This window comes from Phoenix dactylifera, chromosome 4 (assembly GCF_009389715.1).
Source record: "Phoenix dactylifera cultivar Barhee BC4 chromosome 4, palm_55x_up_171113_PBpolish2nd_filt_p, whole genome shotgun sequence".
Taxonomy (NCBI): Eukaryota; Viridiplantae; Streptophyta; class Magnoliopsida; order Arecales; family Arecaceae; genus Phoenix; species Phoenix dactylifera.
Window position 1 is genome coordinate 9,820,087 of NC_052395.1, and position 19,353 is coordinate 9,839,439.

General features: G+C 41.4%; 2 protein-coding genes across 3 annotated transcripts; both read right to left on the bottom strand.

The window, feature by feature from the left end:
* Nucleotides 1–1,745: 1,745 nt before the first annotated feature.
* On the bottom strand, nt 1,746–5,233 carry LOC103706890. Of its 2 annotated transcripts, none has more exons than XM_008791158.4 (5): nt 4,768–5,233; nt 3,418–4,657; nt 2,354–3,331; nt 2,156–2,277; nt 1,746–2,079 (listed from the first exon to the last, which is right to left on the bottom strand). In XM_008791158.4, exons 2-4 carry the CDS (start codon nt 4,558–4,560, stop codon nt 2,239–2,241), a joined length of 2,160 nt encoding a protein of 719 aa, XP_008789380.2. In that variant the 5' UTR covers nt 4,561–4,657; nt 4,768–5,233; the 3' UTR covers nt 1,746–2,079; nt 2,156–2,238. The 2 variants fall into 2 exon arrangements, with proteins under 2 accessions (XP_008789380.2, XP_008789381.2); XM_008791159.4 differs by having other exon boundaries at nt 3,418–4,584; nt 4,768–5,230.
* Nucleotides 5,234–17,641: 12,408 nt separating this feature from the next.
* LOC103706891 (abscisic acid receptor PYL12-like) lies at nt 17,642–18,642 on the bottom strand. The gene has a single exon (XM_008791160.2). The coding sequence runs from the start codon at nt 18,453–18,455 to the stop codon at nt 17,901–17,903; it is 555 nt and encodes a 184-aa protein (XP_008789382.2). The 5' UTR covers nt 18,456–18,642; the 3' UTR covers nt 17,642–17,900.
* Nucleotides 18,643–19,353: the final 711 nt, after the last annotated feature.

The following is a 19,353-nucleotide window of genomic DNA, read 5'->3' on the forward strand; positions in this document are numbered from 1 at the left end:
AATCATTTTTAACCGTTGACATTTAAATGCGTTTCTCTAGATAATTACTTGATCAACAGAACAAATATTTCTAAAATCTGATATCAAACCTGGCACAAGCAGGATCTAAGGAGGTCTGTGAGAAGAAATAGGATTAAAATGATCAGCAGGTGGAACCATATGAAAGAGGTGGAGGCTACTGGCCAACCTATAAAACAGTGAGGCAAAGTTGATGGTGGTTGCCCAAGAAATGATGTAAGAAATAGGAGGAAAGTTTTTTGACAGAATAGATAGGAAGCTAGAAGCCTCAAAAAGAGAACATAGCTAGAATAAAGCTCAAAATTGATGGATGCTGGAATTCAAAGGAGACTCGCTAAATAGAAACTATATTTAGAGGTTAAAACTAGAATCAAAGCTCATTGGCAACAAGATCGCGTGAAAAAGGAAAATTTTCTTTGGGCACTACAGGATGATAACAGCAAGGATTGATGGAGTAATTAGGTTTTAGTCTCACAGAAATAGATCAAATAAAAGCCAAATCATGATCTCTTTCACCCATGATGGCAAGTATAGAGAATACTCATGACACAATCAGCCTCCAGCAGGAAATGTTGGTTGTTTGGAACCAGTAATGCTCCGATCCAACGTTTCGAAATCTGGGTCAAGATAAATGGTAAGAGGCCCTGAATGTACTTCTTATGGATAACTAGATAACAGTAAAACCCATCAAATCAGCTCCTCTAGAATTGCCATGACAATGCCTGGATAAAACACTTTAGACAAGAAGAGCAATGACAATGCCCTAGGAGCCCTTGGTAGGATAGGAATAAGGACCCAAATGTTTGTACTAGGATCTAAAAAAGTGAGGTCAACTCCAGAAAACTATAACACTAGGCCACTGTAACTCTACAACCGAAGTTTTCACTTGCCATAAAAACCTCAACTCATTCTACCAACCACATGAATCCAAAATCCTAATAATTCTAAAGCTCTTTACCCCCTAAACTTTTCTTAATATATGTGGATATGTATTCCCTCAAAATTCTTCGAAAATAATAATAATAAAAATCAATTAAAGTACGCACAAGGTAAATTTACCTTCAATTGATAGCTAAATTTAGAGTTAAATTTTACGAACAAGGTAGATCTCTCTTTCTAACTGAGCCCAAATGAAACTGGGTACTACTAATACATGACTCACCATAATGAAATAATGTTGAATGAGCAAATGCTACAATAATCTCGTCAACCTGCTGAAAACTAATTGTCAAATTGATTATATATGCAATAAGCTTATCCATAATGTTATTATATTCATATCCCATCTATGACTGCTCCTTTAAGGGTGTCTTCTTTCTTCTTGTTTTTCTTTTTTTGATGAAAAATAAGGGTGTTTCTTTCAACATTGAGTTTCCATCAAATAATGTAAACAGTGTCTCTCATCCTTGATGCAGTGCTCTAGAAAATCAACTACAGATAGTTCTCCACAGCAGGGATAGTCTTGAAACTGATTCTTACAGGCATGACTGAAGATATGTAAACATGGAAAAAATGTAAAAATGAAATTTCCACTTCAAGTAACCAATCGGACGATGGAGAGTAACATTTTTACATTATATTAATGGCACTGAACAGTCAAGACATTTTGGGAAAAAGATTTACAAGTTTAGTTTTAATTTCAAACCATTGAAAATAGTCAACTTTCAGATATATTTGCATCAATATCAAATTTTCCTGTCAACGGCATTAAATTAGCAACCTAAAGTAAGTTTGAGAAATCAATCAAATGCTTAATGGAATATCTGTAATGACTAACACAAACAATATAAAGGTATGTCTTATTACAGGATTTGCATGAAATTGCAGCTGATCAATTACTTAGTTATAAAATAAGGCGATCATGTCATTTTACAATTGATTTATTCATAGTAAAGACAAAGTGTGAGGTGAGTTTTCGGTTTAATGAATTGATGGTTTGTACATGTAACTCATCGTTGCTGGGCAGCTATAGTTTGAATTACATACAGCATGTGAGACATGACACCGTTGGCTTGTACACTCCATAACATAAACAGGAACCTATCACCGAATCCCAGACACCTATAATCATAGAGGCCATAATATTAAAAGAGGCAGAGTAAGAAAGAAAATACAAAGTAAACAAGATTCTAATTACCTTTTGTTTTCTCTGGGGCTTCAAATTGCAATACTAGAATACCAAGGTGATCAAGAAATGAGAAAGAATGTCTTCTTCAGATCTCAAATTTCAGACCGTGGTGAGACAGGCTTCGGTAGCACCTGAAATGACAAGAAAAGATGATTGCTTATACAACTCCCAAATGCTTACAAAATTGTTCCATTGGAAAATGATTACCTCCGCAAACCTTCTCTGGCGATGGTGTGATACAGAAGGTTTAGCATTGGTATCTTGCTTCTGGTTGGTAGAGGATGCCTGGAAAGCTTGTTTTCGAGGCTGGAACTGAAGACCTAAAAATGACTGTGGTAGATTCTTTGATGATACAGAAGGCAATGTGCGAAAAAGCCAGGACTCAGAAGGTGATTTAGGTAATGGTGGAGGGAGAAGAGACAGCAAAGAACTAACATCAATCTTATGCCGAGCTCCCTCTTCCAAAGGCAGTGGACCATAATCATTAACATCATTTTTTATTATATCTCCTTCTTCGGTATGCAGGGGACCGTCACCATCGGCATTGTGTTTGATATTATTATTCCCATCCATCTCTCCGTGATCTGATCTTTCTGAGCAAAATGGCAAGCCAGGTTCGACAACCACAGAGTCTTTAGGCTGCAATGCATTTTCTTCATGAGTTTTGACTGCAACATTTTCTTCCATTCTTTGCCTTTCTCTTCCAACCTCATAATCTTTCTCAGTGGAGTTTAACATTGCTCTGGTGCCTGTAGCTATATTTAACGAACTCGAATTTGAATCTGGAGTTTCAGGCATATTTACAGAATCGACATAGAGAGTTTTCTCCAATGCAGGGCTCCTTGATCCTGATCCCTGCTGGCTACTTTGAGAAGATGTCATTTCCCAATAGTTCTCACCATCTCTCTCACATAAGTCAGAGCCATCTGTCTTGCTACTCTTTCTTCCTCTCTTTGGAACTCCAAGAAAACCCTTCCTTTCGAAAGGTAATGGAGGAGCTTCATTCCGATAGGGTGATATTCCACCACCTGCGGAACGACGACAAGGAGAGGATCCATCTGCTGTTGGGGAATCACTCCAGTAAGTAAGCTGCTTTGTTTCACTAGTTGACCTACTCCTCCCATCCTCCACTTGGGGTTGATACCTTTGTCCTAGCTTGTGCTTATGAACTGCTTCCCATGAGTCCTGAACATGAAAAACAAAACACCTGTATTGATCAGCACCATCCTGTAACAAGCAAAAACAACTTAAAATATCATATTTTTAATCACCTCATCTCCATCTTGACCAAAAGATCCGTGATGAAAGGTTTTGATCCGTGGGCCACCTATCCTCCTTCCAGGTGGTGCAGGCAGGCGGCCTCGAACCTTCATTCCAGGGACCGGATTTAACAGGCAAAAGGAGCTCTTTAGGCATAACCTGGGGAGCAGCCCACAAGCCTTTGATGGCAAATGGTCAGTTTCATCACAGTCCTCCGCTTCCTCCTCATCGTCATAGCTATCCCCTTCCCCATGCTTTTGAGCGTACTGCAGACCAAAATTAGGCCTTTTCTGGTAAGGAAGTGGAAGCAGCCGACGATGATCCCCACTCACAAACCTCTCAGCAGGCCTCATAGGCGGCTCACGAGCCAGGCTAGCTGCTTTCCTGAAGGTATACTGCGGCGAGCCCGTGGCCATGGCCTGGGCGGCTGGCAAAAATCTTCCCATCATGAAATCCCGGACCTGGGGATCCGTCGAAAAGCTTCCCGAAGGCATCGCCGATTCAGGAATTCCACTGAGGCCACTAACACTGCAATTCATGAAGAAAGATTCGGTCCGGGAGAGTGTGTCGAGCGCATCCGAAAAGGCCTCATCTTCATCATCATCCCCGTCATTGTGGCGGTCTGCCGGAACCGGCTTCTGCTTCTCCTCCTCTTCCTTTACCTTCTCCTCACCACCCTTGGGGCTCTCGGGAGCTTTCTTTGTGCCTTCATCTGAAGCAAAGGTGACAGCTTTCTGAGTCCGGATGCTAGTGCCCACCCGCACGGATGCCCCGGCGGTGGTTCGCGGCCTATAAGACTCCCTCTCATTCAAGATCCTATCGGAAGGAAGCTTCGAAACCATCGGGGGCCGACCGACGGCGATGGAACCGGAGCTCACGCCGTCCTTGGGTTGCCCCGGGGTCTGTTCCCAAACGAAAGGGATAACGCCGGGATTTCCCACCGGGCCCGATTTCAAGTCCGATTTATGGAAAGGAAGCGAGGATCTCCTCGGCGGCGGCTTTCCGGCCGCCGCCTTCCGGTCGCTGTCCTCCGACTTCGAAGTACATGGAGCAGTAGAAGCCCCCGCCGCGGCGGCTCCAGCGGAAAGTCGCCGCACGGAGAGCAGCGGCGCATCAAAATCCAACCTTTTATCCTCCATCAAATTCCTCAGCATCTCCTCGCATCGATCGGACCAGCTCTTTGAAATCAAATCAAAATCTTGCGCTATTTAGCCAATCAAATCTACTCTAAAACAAGAACCGGTACAACTACTGCCAAAAAATAATGAAAAAAAAAAACTAAAAAACAGGGTTTAGATGTAAAGAAAAGACATTTCTTCCTCTTTCAAGTCTACGGAGCAAAGTAAAGGATGGAATTTTACCCGGAAGAGGAGATGGCGGGAGGTAACGGGATGGGATCGGGGGATGGAGACTTGAGACCCAGTGGGAAGAACGTGGGGTTGAGGAATCGTTTGGCTGCGAAGCGAGAACGCTTTTTTTTTTTCCTTTTTTCTTTTTGTTTATAAAAGAGAGAAACCCGCCGGAAAAGGATGAGCAGGGGAAGTTAGGGAGCTGGGGGACACGGGTTGTATCTTTCACGCGAATGAAGGATTCAGCGAATCCACCGTTGGATCGTGGTGGTTTCAAGATCTGTGCAGACGGATGAACGAGGGAGTTCGATCCAGGTTAGGGTCGTTTACCACTATGGAGAGAGGAAGACTTGGACTTCTGGACTTTGAGGATAGTTTTTATGCTAAAAAATGGGTTGCTGGTTCAATGGCGATGGGAGGAGGAATCTTGGATCCTGTGAGAGAATTTTAAAGAAATTTTAAAGAATTAGTAGCAGGGAAGCGTGGGTGGAAGCAGAGCATTGGATTCATCATTCACCCCTCTTTCTTTTACCAGCGGAGGATGAGAGGTGGGGAGACAAGTGGTAGAATATTGGTAAGGAGCCGAAACAAGTGGCAACCAGGAATTGGCTCCAAGGGATCTAGGTCAGATTTTTTCCATGGGGAGTTCGGTAAATGGTTTGGGCCTCTTAGATTTTTTCCATGGGGGCATCGTTCTGTATCGGCGTTAAAAGGTGGCATCACGGAGGTGAGACTCAAACATAGAAAGCTACTAGTTACCCCGGACGGTTCGAAAATTAAAGCACTCTGACTGTTGGGTTCGAAAAGAAAATTTAGCATGCGAATTCCCATGAATTTTATAGGAAGCTTAGATCTGTTCTTGGCAGTCATAAATGTGGTAATAGAAGAGTTTTGTGTTGAGTGGAATCGGAAGGGAACAAGAAGAAAAAATCTCCACCTTGCGTCTTTTCTGACTACCTACCTATCAACTTTTCTTTTCATGTTCATAAGTTTATCTTCTTCTATGTAATCGATTGGGAAAATAACGCAACGTCTTCTTTCTTCCTAAGTACATTTTGTTGTTTGCTTCTTGTTTTCTTATTCTCTACTTTCTCATGGCGAAAATAATTGAGTCCTCCACTGTGAATTTTGCAGGTGATGCCAAATGACAATCATCTATGTGATTTTTTATAGGAAACACCTCTCATTGTTCTTACATATAACATCCATTTATCACCAAGTGTTTGATCGAATACTATCATCTCTTGTAACTTGGGAAAGGGGGCAGGATTTCGATTATAAATGGAATCATCCCTCAACAGGTTAGGTGGATAAAGACAGAGCTTGGCCCCTCCTAATATTAAAAAAAAAATTAAAAAAGAAGAAAAAGAAAAAAAAAAAGGCTTTCAAATAAAGCAAGATGCAATTATTGAACCATAACATAATATGTCTTGTCTGTGTGTACTTTAATAACATATATTTCTTTTGCAAAAATTTACATACTTGCAGTTCTGTACATTTTCATGAAAAATGATTTGCTAATTTACTAATCTCCTTTTATCTAAGATAATACAACTAGCACCAGGATGGCCCTTTCCCTGGTACTGTTGCCAAGGGGATTGGCAACGATAGTACTTATATTAATGAACTACTTTTCTTCGCTCTCCTCCCTAGAAACATCTGTTATGTTAATCAAAGCAAAGGCAATTCAAAAGTGTCTCTATCAATATTTTTAGCTGTAATACTGTCATGCAAGGTGGGTTTTTAAAATATAATTGTTTTGCTTCTTTTGCTTGTGTTTGAATGTGGTAATATGACCAAGGGATTACATGTTCCTACTTTCACAGAAGAACTAACCTCTCTTCTTATTTTCTCTATCTCATTGATATTAGGAATGTAAAAGAGTGAAACTAATGAAACTTTTCCTTAAGAAAGAGGGACAATCTTGCTCTTCAAGAAAATTTTAGTTTTTTTTTAAGTTTTCTCTTATCTTTAAAATTTAACCACGTAACGGTGGAAAGGAAATTCTCTCAAGAACTTCTCCAACACCCAAATTAAGCCTTAAGTGTTACCGAGCATTAGAAAATGGTGAAAGCATCAGATGCAGAATGAGCATATTGTGTTAAGAGAATATGTGGCTTCAGTTCTAAGATTTGTGACAGGTCTAGAAGTTGAGCTCTCTGTGTTTCTACTGCACAGGGGAGCTTACCCTCGGCTTAAGCAAAATCGGTGCACCGTCCTAGCCCGGCATGTTTCTCCCCCCAATAAGAAGCCTAAATTGTGATTATGTTCTACACTCAGCTTTTTCTAAGCACAGCTTTAGCTACTTTCAGAAAGAAGAATAATCAAGCTTCAAAGTTTGCGAACTCGAACCGCCCTGGCCGAAGGAGTCTCTGCCTAGCTGACAATCTGGCCCTGACTAGGGCATTATAATACAGAGCCGGGTAGGGACGCTGTACCTGGATTAAGAGCTAAAAATGTCACTGAAATTAGTGCAATTTACCATTTCAAGTATCCAGTGCTTTATCTAACCACTAGATTCATGAACTTGAGCAAGCTGATATCTTTTGGATTAAATGAACTGTTTTTAGGCTATAACATAAAGTGCCCGATTTACAGGAAATTTTCAAATTTTGTCCTCAATGTAAGGCTTCAGGTTCTCTCTTCCACCCAAAAGACTGGCGACGATTAGATACCATTAAGAACTTAAATTCCTAGGAACTAATTCTTTGTAACCTTTTGTTTGCTATATTTATGGAATCCTCACAGTTCTACAACAATGAGAATGAAAGGGTTCTGAACAATATTGACAGTGAAAGAAGCATTATCATGAAATATAACATATGAATCAACTGAAGCCTTAGTAATTATGTCCCTACAGAAAGGGCAGAGAAAAAGGAAACTACTGCTGAGGATGTTAATATGTTATGGTGGTGGGTGTGAGCATGATTGTCAGCCTGAAAAGGCCCGGGTCTGATAGCTTTCTAGATATCTTTTATCATCTACTGTTTTTATCTTTTGGCGGTCATCATATTCATCAAAATATCTTTTAGCATGGCTAACTTTAAATAAAATGCCAAAGCCTGCCAAATGACGAAAATTTACATCTTTTGGATATCTATCATTGCAGTTTAATTGGCCTCTGCGATTTAGGTTGCAAATTATTATGAGGATCATTGCTAATGACATGAAACCTGTTATCCTAGATATTTGAGCCATCTAATAAACTTGTTTCTGAATAAATGACATTCTAAAATGAATGCTTACCTAGGCGTATGCTATATATGACTCCTTACTCTGAAGCAATTTGCGACATGAACATTACATTTAAGACAGAAGTTAGCGACAAATGAGGATCGCTTCAACCTTTGGATGGGAATGTGGGGCAATATCAATCAACATTTAAAATTTGGTGAATCACATGTGGCAATGAAAAACTCTTGAGACTGAAGCAAGCTTTGTGGCAGTGTCTCGAAAGGCTTGAATTTGACTCTTGGGAGGCATCAGGTAAGAGTTGGTAGGGAATCTCATCAGAATGACCCTTTCAGAGCTATGGCCCTTTCATGCTATGGGACCATTTTGAGAGACATGGGCTACCATCCTGTCGGTAATAGCATATGTTGTTTAGCATTGGCACCTTGATATTGTTATCTACTGCATAAGTCGACAAAAGAATGATAAGCATGCATAACAAAAATTAAACAAGCATGGAGAAAAAAAAAAAAAAAGGTTTGGAAGGTATAATAGATGTTGTGGATTGTGAGGGATTATGTTGGCTAATATGGTGTGGGCAATACATTAGTTGTTTCGAGCGTAGTGCTAACAGAATCGAATCTTAAGAGAGTGCTTCATCTTCTTTTTGTCTTCCAACTAATACAGAATATCGAGGACCATCATTCGGCTTACTTAGCCTTTCCTTTTGGGGTATAATATGTTTCCATGGAGGTTTTGGATTTTGCAGGCTTCCTTTGGGCCTTCTGAGGACTTCTTTTCAACAAAGCTCTGCCATTAATGGAGATGTAATGCTGTTTAATTTGTATAGCATAATATAACTTTTTCTGAAAAATAAGTTGGAATGAATAATTAGGATGACCTCTCACTTGACAAATGGAAAATTTTGGATGGTGGCAGCAGTAAGGTCTTTCACAAAAGACATGGTTCTTGTAAGTTTGTTCTCACAGAATAGAACCTGAAATCTAACATATTGCACTAAATATGGCAGGTCAGGTGTTGAGGGATTAAATTCATCAGCCTGGTGCATGCCTATCTTTTTTTTTCTTTGGTGACACATCCTGTACCATCCAACCAAGTTAACTAGGCAATATGCAGTTCTTAATTGAATACTTCCATTCCCAATTACCAAAAAACAAACACACACTTCCCTTCCCATTTTCACATGACCGATAGATTTTCTTTGAAAAAGAGGAGAAAAAAATTAAATTCCTTTCGATTGGATTGATATGAAGATAACCCTCTTTTCACTATCTCATGCATCCCAATTCCCAAATATATTCATAACCCGAAAAACCACACTCTGGATCTGGAAAAGCTGTGAGCAAGCTCAGTTTTATATCTGAACTGCTGAGACAAGTCCTAGTTGGTGTTTTCCTCAAGCAGTTTTAAACCTCGAAGTCAGATATATATATATATATATATATATATATTAAAACTGCCTGAGGGAAGAGGAAGGATAAAGCGAGATGCTGGTTCTAAATTGGTGTACTCCATGAACGTTCATATTTGGTGTCATGCCTGCTATTTTGGCCACAGAAAAGGGAATGAGCACGTAAGATGATATTAAATTGGTCTCTGGGAGGCCATATGAACGACAGATTGGACATAGCCAGCTCAAGAAAGGACTGTTTTAAGCTTGGAATTCAGTTTCCACTGCTGTAAGATGACAGTCATTTCTTTGGAAGAATTAAGGGATCAAGATTAGAATTTTGCTGAAGTAATTGCTTCCATTATTTTAGCTGCATGAACTATGAGGAGCAACTAATAAACTAGAGCACAGCGGCTGTTGCATTCAAAAATAGGTGTAAGGTATAGCGGCAAACATATAATAAATCTTTCTTTAGATGCCACAATTACTAGGGGACCAAGTGATGTTTTGAGTGTTAAGACATCTCTGTCATAAAAAAAAAAAAGCAATGCAGAATGAACCTAGAAAAACATATAAATATTATTAAAAATCCAAAAACTTTTGCTCATAGACGACCATGCACCTAAGCAAACCCCTTGAACATGTAATCACCTTGGTTCTTTTTTGTTACTCATCATCTGCTCTCTTGTTACTCACTGTTCTTCACGTGGATCACTTGGCCGTGGTAAGCAGTCAAGCTGCATGTAGTTACTGTCATGCCCCCGCCTGCGCGGGGCATGTGAGGCACCCAGTGCCCACATGGGGCTACATGAGGGGGGAAACATAGGAATTCCCTGCCAGATATTGTCTGGTTCCGGAGCTTCAAGGTAGCTCAGGACAGATAGAAGAGTTGGGCAAACAAAAAAAGATGAGAATTAGAATTCCATGAGGGTGACTTTGTTTTCTTGAAGGTGTCTCCTTTAAAGGGAGTTATGAGATTTGGAAGATACAGTAAGCTGAGTCCTTGCTACATTGGTCCCTTTGAAATTCTAAAAAAGGTGGGAGAGGTTGCTTACAGATTAGCCTTACCACCAGAGCTATCAAGTATACACAATGTCTTACATGTTTCTCTACTACGAAAGTATATTGCAGATCCCAGTTATGTAGTATAGTATGAACCATTACAGTTTGAAAAGGATCTAACTTATGAAGAGTTTCTTCTACGCATCATTGATCGCAAGGAGCAGGTTTTGAGACGGCGCACCATTCCCTATATGAAGGTTTAGTGGAATAACCATTCTGAAAGAAAAGCAACTTGGAAACTCGAAGACAAAATGCATATTAGGTACCCACAGCTTTTTGCAGGCTCAGGTACGTAAAAATTTCGAGGACGAAATTTCTTTTAAGGAGGAAAGAATGTAAACACCAAACCAGATGGACCGACATAGACCAAAGTCGGCGGTCCATCTGGAGACTTTGGAAGAAAGACGGTGGAGATCGGCAGCTGTTGAGGTGGCTATAACTGCCTAACAGCCGCGATTCCCACCCCTCCGAGCTAGATGGAGGGCTATAAAGCCCATGGAGTCCTCTGTATGGGACTCCATCGACTACACTCTCACTACTCCTCACCCTTCTTTCTTCTATGCAAAGGCGATGGATCGGGAGCAGCGGCGCTAGAGGAGGAGGGATCTCCAGCTCGTCACCGCATTGTGTCACCGGAGCGGACACAGTAGCTCGCCGGAAAAGCCTCACAGCTCTTCGGAGCTAGGTAAACCCTAAACCCTTCGTTACATACATGATTTACTTGCTGTTAGCCTAGATCTAATCTAGCTAGGAGGTATTAACAGAGGAAGAAGGAAATAAAATAACACAGAAGATGAGGAGGAAGGGGGAAGATCTAACCTGGGGATGGCCTTGAGCCGACGCCGGTTCAATCAAACCGAGGTTACAGCCGACTCGTGCTATAGATCTCCTCCCTTCATTCAAGCACAAATTTTCTTCCATTTTAATCAAACCCTAACCTAATATCTCATGGATTCGACCCTACTCCATGATCTCCATCACATCCCAACTCAAGATCCTATGACCGATCCATGGGAAGAGCCCTCGACTTGTGCAAATCTGCTTTCCATGGGTGGAATCGGTTTGATCTCGGCCGGAAGTGATCGACGAAGGAGGAGAAGAGAATTTTTATCTTCTGGCCGTGGATGCTGGTGGTTCAGGGACCGCGAGCGTCGTTGGGTCGATTGCGGGCGTCGACCGCAAGATCAGCCGTATGCTGTGCGGGCATCGCTGGCTTGGCCGCACACCCTGCATGCACCACCGGCTTGGCCGCACACCCTGCATGCACCACCGGCTTCGGTCAATTCTTCTTTTTCTTCTCAATGGGTGCCATACCCCATCTCCTCTACCGGAGGTGGAGGAGAGCGGCCAGCCGGGCCGCGGTTGCCGCAGGCACCGTCGGTTGGCCGTAGCACCGCCGGCTTGGGTCGGCCTCCTCCCAAGCGCCCCTTCCGAGCTCCCTCCTAGTTTTATGGGAGAAGAGGAGAAGAGGAGGAGGAGATTGGGAAGGAAAGAAGAAAGAAGGAAAAGAAGGTTCGGGAAGGGAGGAGAAGAAAGAAAAGAAAAGAAAAAGAAGAAAAGAAGGAAAAAAAGAAAGAAAAATAAAATAAAAGTTGTTGTGGGCCGCATTGGGCCTGATTCGAAATGAGCTTCAAATAAATTTGGCTTTAGAAGCCGAAGGCCGGGCTAGGCTTTGGTTCGAATCCAATATTCTTAAACCTAAGATTTACTTAGCCAGTATGTAATTGAACAAGACCTGAACCAGTAATTGGGTCAGATCTGAACCAGTATGCAATTAATCCAGATCTGAACCAGAAATTGGGTCAGATTTGAACCGATATGTAATTGACTCAGACTTGAATCAGAAATGTCAGACCTGAACCAGTATATAATTGACTCAAACCTAAACTAGAAATTGGGTCAGATCTGAACCAGTATGCAACAGACACAGACCTAAACCAGAAATTTGGTCAGATCTGAACCAGTATGCAATTGGTTTAGACCTGAACCAGAATAGTGTTAGACCCAAAATCAGACATTGGGTTAGACCCAAATTGAGCATTTGAGTCGACCTAAATCAGAAAATGAACCAGATCAGAGACCTAAGAGTGAAATTGAGTTCTATAGATGGGTTGTAAATTGGTTAGTTAAGAAAGAGTCTAAATAAATGAAGTTGAACGTGTAATTAACAAGTAATTTGATGATGTTGTTAGGTAATTGAAGAATTGGCACTCAAACCTAAGGTTGGTGGGCAAACTAAGATAAGTAACCCTGATATAATCTTATGATTTATCAAATACTTGTGATTACTTGATTATGAAATTATATATGACTATTTATGCTTTTACAAAATTAAGATCAAGCATGTGTTAGCAATAGTTGCATGATTTTAATTAGATGACATTCATCATGAATATCATAATATGTATATAAATTTATGATGATATAGAAGTTGCACGAAAATCAAAGTTTTCAGCATGATCATGAATTTTATTTATCATAATGCCATTATTCATTTTCCAATGTTTCTATGAAATAAGATTTATGAAAAGCATGATGTGTTTTAAGAACTCTTAGATGGCTATGTATGACCCACGCCAGTGGGTAACAGTAACTAAGCATACGATCTCCGCCAGTGGGTAAAAGTAACTTGGCCTTACGACCCCCGCCAGTGGGTAATAGTAACTAGAAGATGACCCTGCAGTGGTAAAGGCCTTGTCGTGGGAATAAGAGCAGCCATAGCTACACTACCATCTGAGAGTACGGATTTCAAAGCATGAAATAATGACAAAAATTTTATGATGCATAGTCATATTTACGAAGTTGCATGAATGGGCATGCATAATTTTATGACTCGTTTGAATATATAAAATGCTTACTTTGTTACAACTGTTTGTTCTTAAAAATAGTGCATTGGCATATAAAACATTATGCTTGATCTGATAAAATTATGCTTGGTTACTTACTGAGCTTTATAGCTCACACTAATTTATATATGTTCTTACAGATGAATAGGAGATGCGAGAAACAAGGAGCGTGACATGCTTCAGGGTTATGGAAAAAATGAAATATTAAATGTTGCTATTTTTAGACATTATGTAATCAATCTTTACTGATGAAACATTTGATGACATTCAAGAATATAATTGTTCATAATTGACTTGAAGTTTTAAAGTGGCTGTGTGTTATTGTATGTTTAATTTTGCAATAGCACGGCTGTGTCAGCCACTTTAAAACTTCAAATCAATTATGAATAATTATATTCTTGAATGTCATCAAATATTTCATCAATAAAGATTGATTACATAGTGTCTAAAAATAGCAACATTTAATATTTCATTTTTTTCATAACCCTGAAGCTTGTCACGCTCCTTGTTTCTAGCATCTCCTATTCATCTGTAAGAACATAAATAAATTGGTGTGAGCTATAAAGCTTAGTAAGTAACCAAGCATAATCTTATCAAATCAAGTATAATATTTTGTATGCCAATGCACTATTTTTAAGAACAAACAGTTGTAACAAAGTAAACATTTCATATAATCAAACGAGTCATAAAACTATGCATGCCCATTCATGCAACTTCATAAATATGACTATGCATCATAAAACTTTTGTCATTATTCCATGCTTTGAAATCCGTACTCTTATATGGTAGTGTAGCTATGGCCGCTCTTATTCCCACAATAAGGTCTTTACCACTGTAGGATCATCTTCCAGTTACTATTACCCACTGGCGGAGGTCGTAAAGCCAAGTTACTTTTACCCACTGGCGGAGGTCGTATGCCTAGTTACTGTTACCCACTGGCAGGGGTCATACATAGCGATCTGAGAGTTCTTAAAACATATCATGCTTTTCATAAATCTTATTTCATAGAAACATTGGAAAATGAATAATGGCATCATGATAAATAAAATTTATGATCATGCTGAAAACTTTGATTTTCGTATAATTTCTATATCATCATAACTTTATATACATATTATGATATTCATGATGAATGCATCTAATTAAAATCATGCAACTATTGCTAACACATGCTTGATCTTAATTTTGTAAAAGCATAAATAATCATATATAATTTCAGAATCAAGTAATCATAAGTATTTGATATACCATAAGATTATATCATGGTTACTTACCTTAGTTTGCCCACCAACCTTAGGTTTGAGTGCCAATTCTTCAATTACCTAACAACATCATCAAATTACTTGTTAAATGCACGTTCAACTTCATTTATTTAGATTCTTTCTTAATTAACCAATTTACAACCCATCTATAGGACTCAATTTTACTCTTAGGTCACTAACCTGATTCAATTTCTGATTTAGGTCTACACAAATCCTCAATTTGGGTCTGACCCAATGTCTGATTTTGGGTCTAACACTATTCTGGTTTAGGTCTAAACCAATTGCATACTGGTTCAGATTTGACCCAATTTCTGGTTTAGGTTTGGGTCAATTGCATACTGGTTCAGATTTGACCCAATTTTTGGTTCAGGTCTGAGTCAATTGTATATTGGTTCGGGTCTGACATTTCTGGTTCAGGTCTGAGTTAATTGCATACCGGTTCAGATCTGACCCAATTTCTAGTTCAGATTTAGGTCAATTGCATACTGGTTCAGATCTGACCCAATTACTGATGCAGGTCTTGTTCAATTGCATACTGGTTCAGTAAATCCTGGATTTAAGAATATTGGATTCGGACTAGAGTCTAGCCCGGCCTCGGGCTTCTAAAGCCAAATTTATTTGAAGCCCGCTCCGAAATCAGGCCCAATTCGACCTACAACAACTTTTATTTTATTTTTCTTTCTTTTTTTTCCTTCTTTTCTTCTTTTTCTTTTCTTTTCTTTCTTCTCCTCCCTTCCCGAACCTTCTTTTCCTTCTTTCTTCTTCCCTTCCTGCTCTCCTCCTCCTCTTCTCCTCTTCTTCCATGAAACTAGGAGGGAGCTCGGAAGGGGCGCTCGGGAGGAGGCCGGCCCAAGCCGGCGGCGTTACGGCCAACCGGCGGCGCCTGCGGCAGCCGCAGCCCGGCTGGCTGGGTACGGCACCCATCGAGAAGAAAAAGAAGAACTAGTCGAAGCCGGTGGTGCATGCAGGGTGTGCGGCCAAGCCAGCGGCACCTGCACGGTTTACGACTGATGTTGCGGTCGACGCACGCGATCGACCCGGCAACGCTCGCGGTCCCTAAAGCGCCGGCATCCACGGCCAGAGGATAAAGATCCTCTTCTCCTCCTTCTTCGCCGATCACTTCCGACCGAGATCAAACCGGTTCCACCCATGGAAACCGGATTTACACAAGCCGAGGGCTCTTCCCATGAATTGGTCATAGGATCTTGAGTTGGGATTTGAAGGAGATCATGGAGTAGGGTCGGATCTATGAGATATTAGGTTAGGGTTTGATTAAAAGGGAAGAAAATTTGTGCTCGATGAAGGGAGGAGATCTACAGCATGAGTCGGCCGTAACCTTGGTTTGATTGAACTAGCATCGGCTCAAGGCCATCCCCAGGTTAGATCTTCCCCCTTCCTCCTCATCTTCTGTGTTATTTTATTTCCTTCTTCCTTTGTTAATTACCTCCTAGCTAGATTAGATCTAGGCTAACAGCAAGTAAATCATGTATGTAAGGAAGGGTTTAGGGTTTATCTAGCTCCGAGGAGCTGTGAGGCTTTTCCGGGGAGCTACTGTGTCCGCTGCGGCAACACAGTGCGGTGACGAGCTAGAGATCCTTCCTCCTCCAGCGCCGCTGCTCCAGATCCGTCGCCTTTGCACAGAAGGAAGAAGGGTGAGGAGCACTAAGAGTGCAGTCGATGGAGTCCTATACAGAGAACTCCATGAGCTTTTATAGCCCTCCATCCAGCTCAGAGGGGTGGGAATCGCGGCTGTTAGGCGGTTATAAGTTATAACCGCCTCAACAGCTGCCAATCTCCACCGTCTTTCTTTCAAAGTCTCCAGATGGACCGCCGACTTTGGTCCATGCCGGTCCATCTGGTTTGGTGTTTACCGTTACTCTAGTCATTTAGCTTTGTCGCATCATAATGCAAACAAAAACTTCCTTCTTGAGCCCATCCATGAACAATGACAATCCAAAGCATCAACAAGCAAACAAGGCCACCTTCCTTTCGTCTATCCTTGACTCATGAGACTCAGATGCCTCCATAATGAGACTTAGATGAGACTCATGATGACACACCATTTTCATGTGGCTCCCTTGTGGTGTGCAGAGGATGGCTGGATAAGCCCAAGTTAGCCCTAGGTGGGGACTGGGGAGCCACCTTACACTAATGACCCACTTTGATTCAGGGTAAAGTTGTGTCTGTGTATGCTTGAAGAGAGGAATCGCTTTGATAGCAAGCAAGATGTATCCTGACTTTCATATCATTCATCGTGAATTGTAGATGGCTACGAAGTTCAGCCTTATTCATTATAATAGGATGAAAATGTTTCATCTCCTCCAGATGGCTTAAAAGATACATGATTTTTTTTTAAAAAAAATAGTAAGGACAAATCTCTTGTATTGAACCAGAGATTACACTCTTTACAGGAAGGTTTTTAGGAAGAAAGAAATGCTGCATATAGGATTATAGAGCACTTTATAGTGTTGAACTATCTCGATTAAGTATTTGGAAATAATGCTCCATCTATGTGGTCGCTTTGAGACTAGTGCGAACAGATTAACCTAGGTGGATGGATGTCCTGATCATGCACCGGTTGCTTTAAGATCTATGCAAATGGATGGACACAAAAGTTTGAAGCATCTTGAGATTTGTGCAATCGATGATGCAAATATACATCCACATGCATAGATCTTAAAGCAATTATACGAATAATCTGAATATTCATTCATTTCTACGGATCTTAAAGTGACTCTAGAGATGATATAGAGTTATTCATCCCTCTATATTAATCTTAAAGTTGAAATAGGCTAAAAAAGAGAGAGAATATTTTTGTCAATTAAAACGACAAACTAACTGGTTAGAAAGTAGAAGTACTAGTTTCGAACCATTTACAAATTTGAAATTTCGTTTCGAAATTTTCTAAAATTGGAAAGTATCTTTGAAATTGATCCAAAGTTGTTGACGAAGTATATTTGTAATTTTACTAAATTTTTTAACTCATATTCAAATCTATTTTCCTTTTTGCTTCCAAATCCTGCTAAAAAGAGTAGTCCCCACACCCAATAATCGGAATAAAAGGAAATCCTTTCACAAAAGACTTTTAAAATATTACTGGCACGCGGAAGGCCTCATGACAAAGTCGAAAGGTGGATCTTGAATCCCTAACCAGAGCCTTTTTTTATCACTGCAGCCCCTTTTGGTGCTTCTGCTCCAGTCCATTAGCGGGGCCGAAACAAGGGCTTCCATGAAACGGACACGGATCAGACGGCCATGATCGACGACTCATTTATCAATTCCAACCGATTAGACCAAAATATCTTTAAAATTTAAACCCAAACAAAACCTAGGCACATACGTTTAGCACCATCTACTTGCAGGAAATGGAATGGAGAGAACTGAGGACGCATTTCAGCCGTTGGATAAGGATCGGGTCATTTTCTCCGCGACACGGGCCAGGGACCTGAGGTTACACCGAATGATGGTGTCCACGAAGACGCACGTCTCCTCCTCCGTGCTCCCCGGCGGCACGTCCACCGTGTACGACTCCACCACCACAGCCCGCCCGGCCGACGCGCCGTCGTGGACCGTCGTGGTGGATCGGTAGTTCCTGAGCCGGTGGTCCCCGCCTACGATGGTGAACCGGATAATGCGGCGGTCGTCGTCCAGCTTGTCGAGCCGCTCGGTGCTCGTCTCCGCCGGAAGCCCCGACACGACGTGCACCTCCCGCACGCTCCCTGGCGCCCGGCCGTCCCCGGCCCGCAGCGCGCACGTCCGCACGAACTGCTTGTAGAGCTCCGGCCGGTCGAACCGCCGCACCAAGGACCAGACCGCCGCGGCCGGCGCCGCAACGTGCTGCACGTGGAACGATCCGCACCGGCCCCGTCCGATCTCCGGGTTGTGGTACTGGTCCACCATCTCCTCCGCCATCCGGTTCAGCGGCGTCGAGCTCGGCAGCAAAGGCATCGCTATCAGATTTGGAGCACTCTCTTCTCTTTCCTTTCTGCACCTCCGGAGGCCCTAACTGGCCATATATATAGACGGGTTTGGTCGGCTGGAAGCTGAAACGGATTTGGACTTACTTGGAAGTGCCTCAATAGGAGAGAGATCATGACCAAAGTACGCCCCAGTTCAGACTTTAGATTCAGACTCCAGACCAAGAAGGGAGCTATTGTTTTGTCTCTTCTGTGAAACCATTACACAGCGATATTTCAACCCACGGCTACACTCATCCGACTTGGAACTCTCTCAGACAGGGTTTTGATGACGTTGTTTTCTCCTTGCGACGGCCCCAGCAAACCATGTTTTGAAGATATTTAACATTAAGTAATAGAATTTAACAATCGTTGTAACGAAAAATAACACCGCTATTATTCGAATATCTAGATACTTGAGAAAAAACGTTTTTTCAGATAGTACAAACTATTTCTGAATAAGGAAAAAGACATTTTGAAATTTGCAAGAAATATTTTATCAAAAAATATAGTATCATTTTGTGTTATAGCTAATTATTATAATATTTTTTTTTCTCTCGTTATTCTGAAGGACTGAAAATTATTATAATAGCGTGGGTCCCACATGGTCTAGTTTGGATAAATGCTGGAGGTGCCATTTTTTGGTGCCAGAGCTTAGTCGGTGAAGTAAGGGACCGAAAAGGGGAAGAGGTCTGAGAACTTTTTGACCGGGCATGGGGCGGCGTGCGTTTATTTGTTTTTCTTCCTTGAAACGTGGCTTCATCAAGGACGTCGGTTACGGGATGAAGGATGCAGAGGCCCGGATCGGTTTCGGCGATCCTCGCTTTGCGTCTGGATAGGCCTTTCGCTTTCGCTCCGTGGTGGGGCCCGTTGTCTTTTCGCCAATCGAT

Coding starts and splice junctions, on each gene's coding strand:
- LOC103706890 (XM_008791158.4), bottom strand. CDS start 4,560: ATGCTGAGGAATTTGATGGAGGATAAAAGGTTGGATTTTGATGCGCCG. Junction 3,332..3,417: donor TTGGTCAAGATGGAGATGAG/GTGATTAAAAAT, acceptor TTTCATGTTCAG/GACTCATGGGAAGCAGTTCA. Junction 2,278..2,353: donor GCCAGAGAAGGTTTGCGGAG/GTAATCATTTTC, acceptor TTGTCATTTCAG/GTGCTACCGAAGCCTGTCTC.
- LOC103706891 (XM_008791160.2), bottom strand. CDS start 18,455: ATGCCTTTGCTGCCGAGCTCGACGCCGCTGAACCGGATGGCGGAGGAG.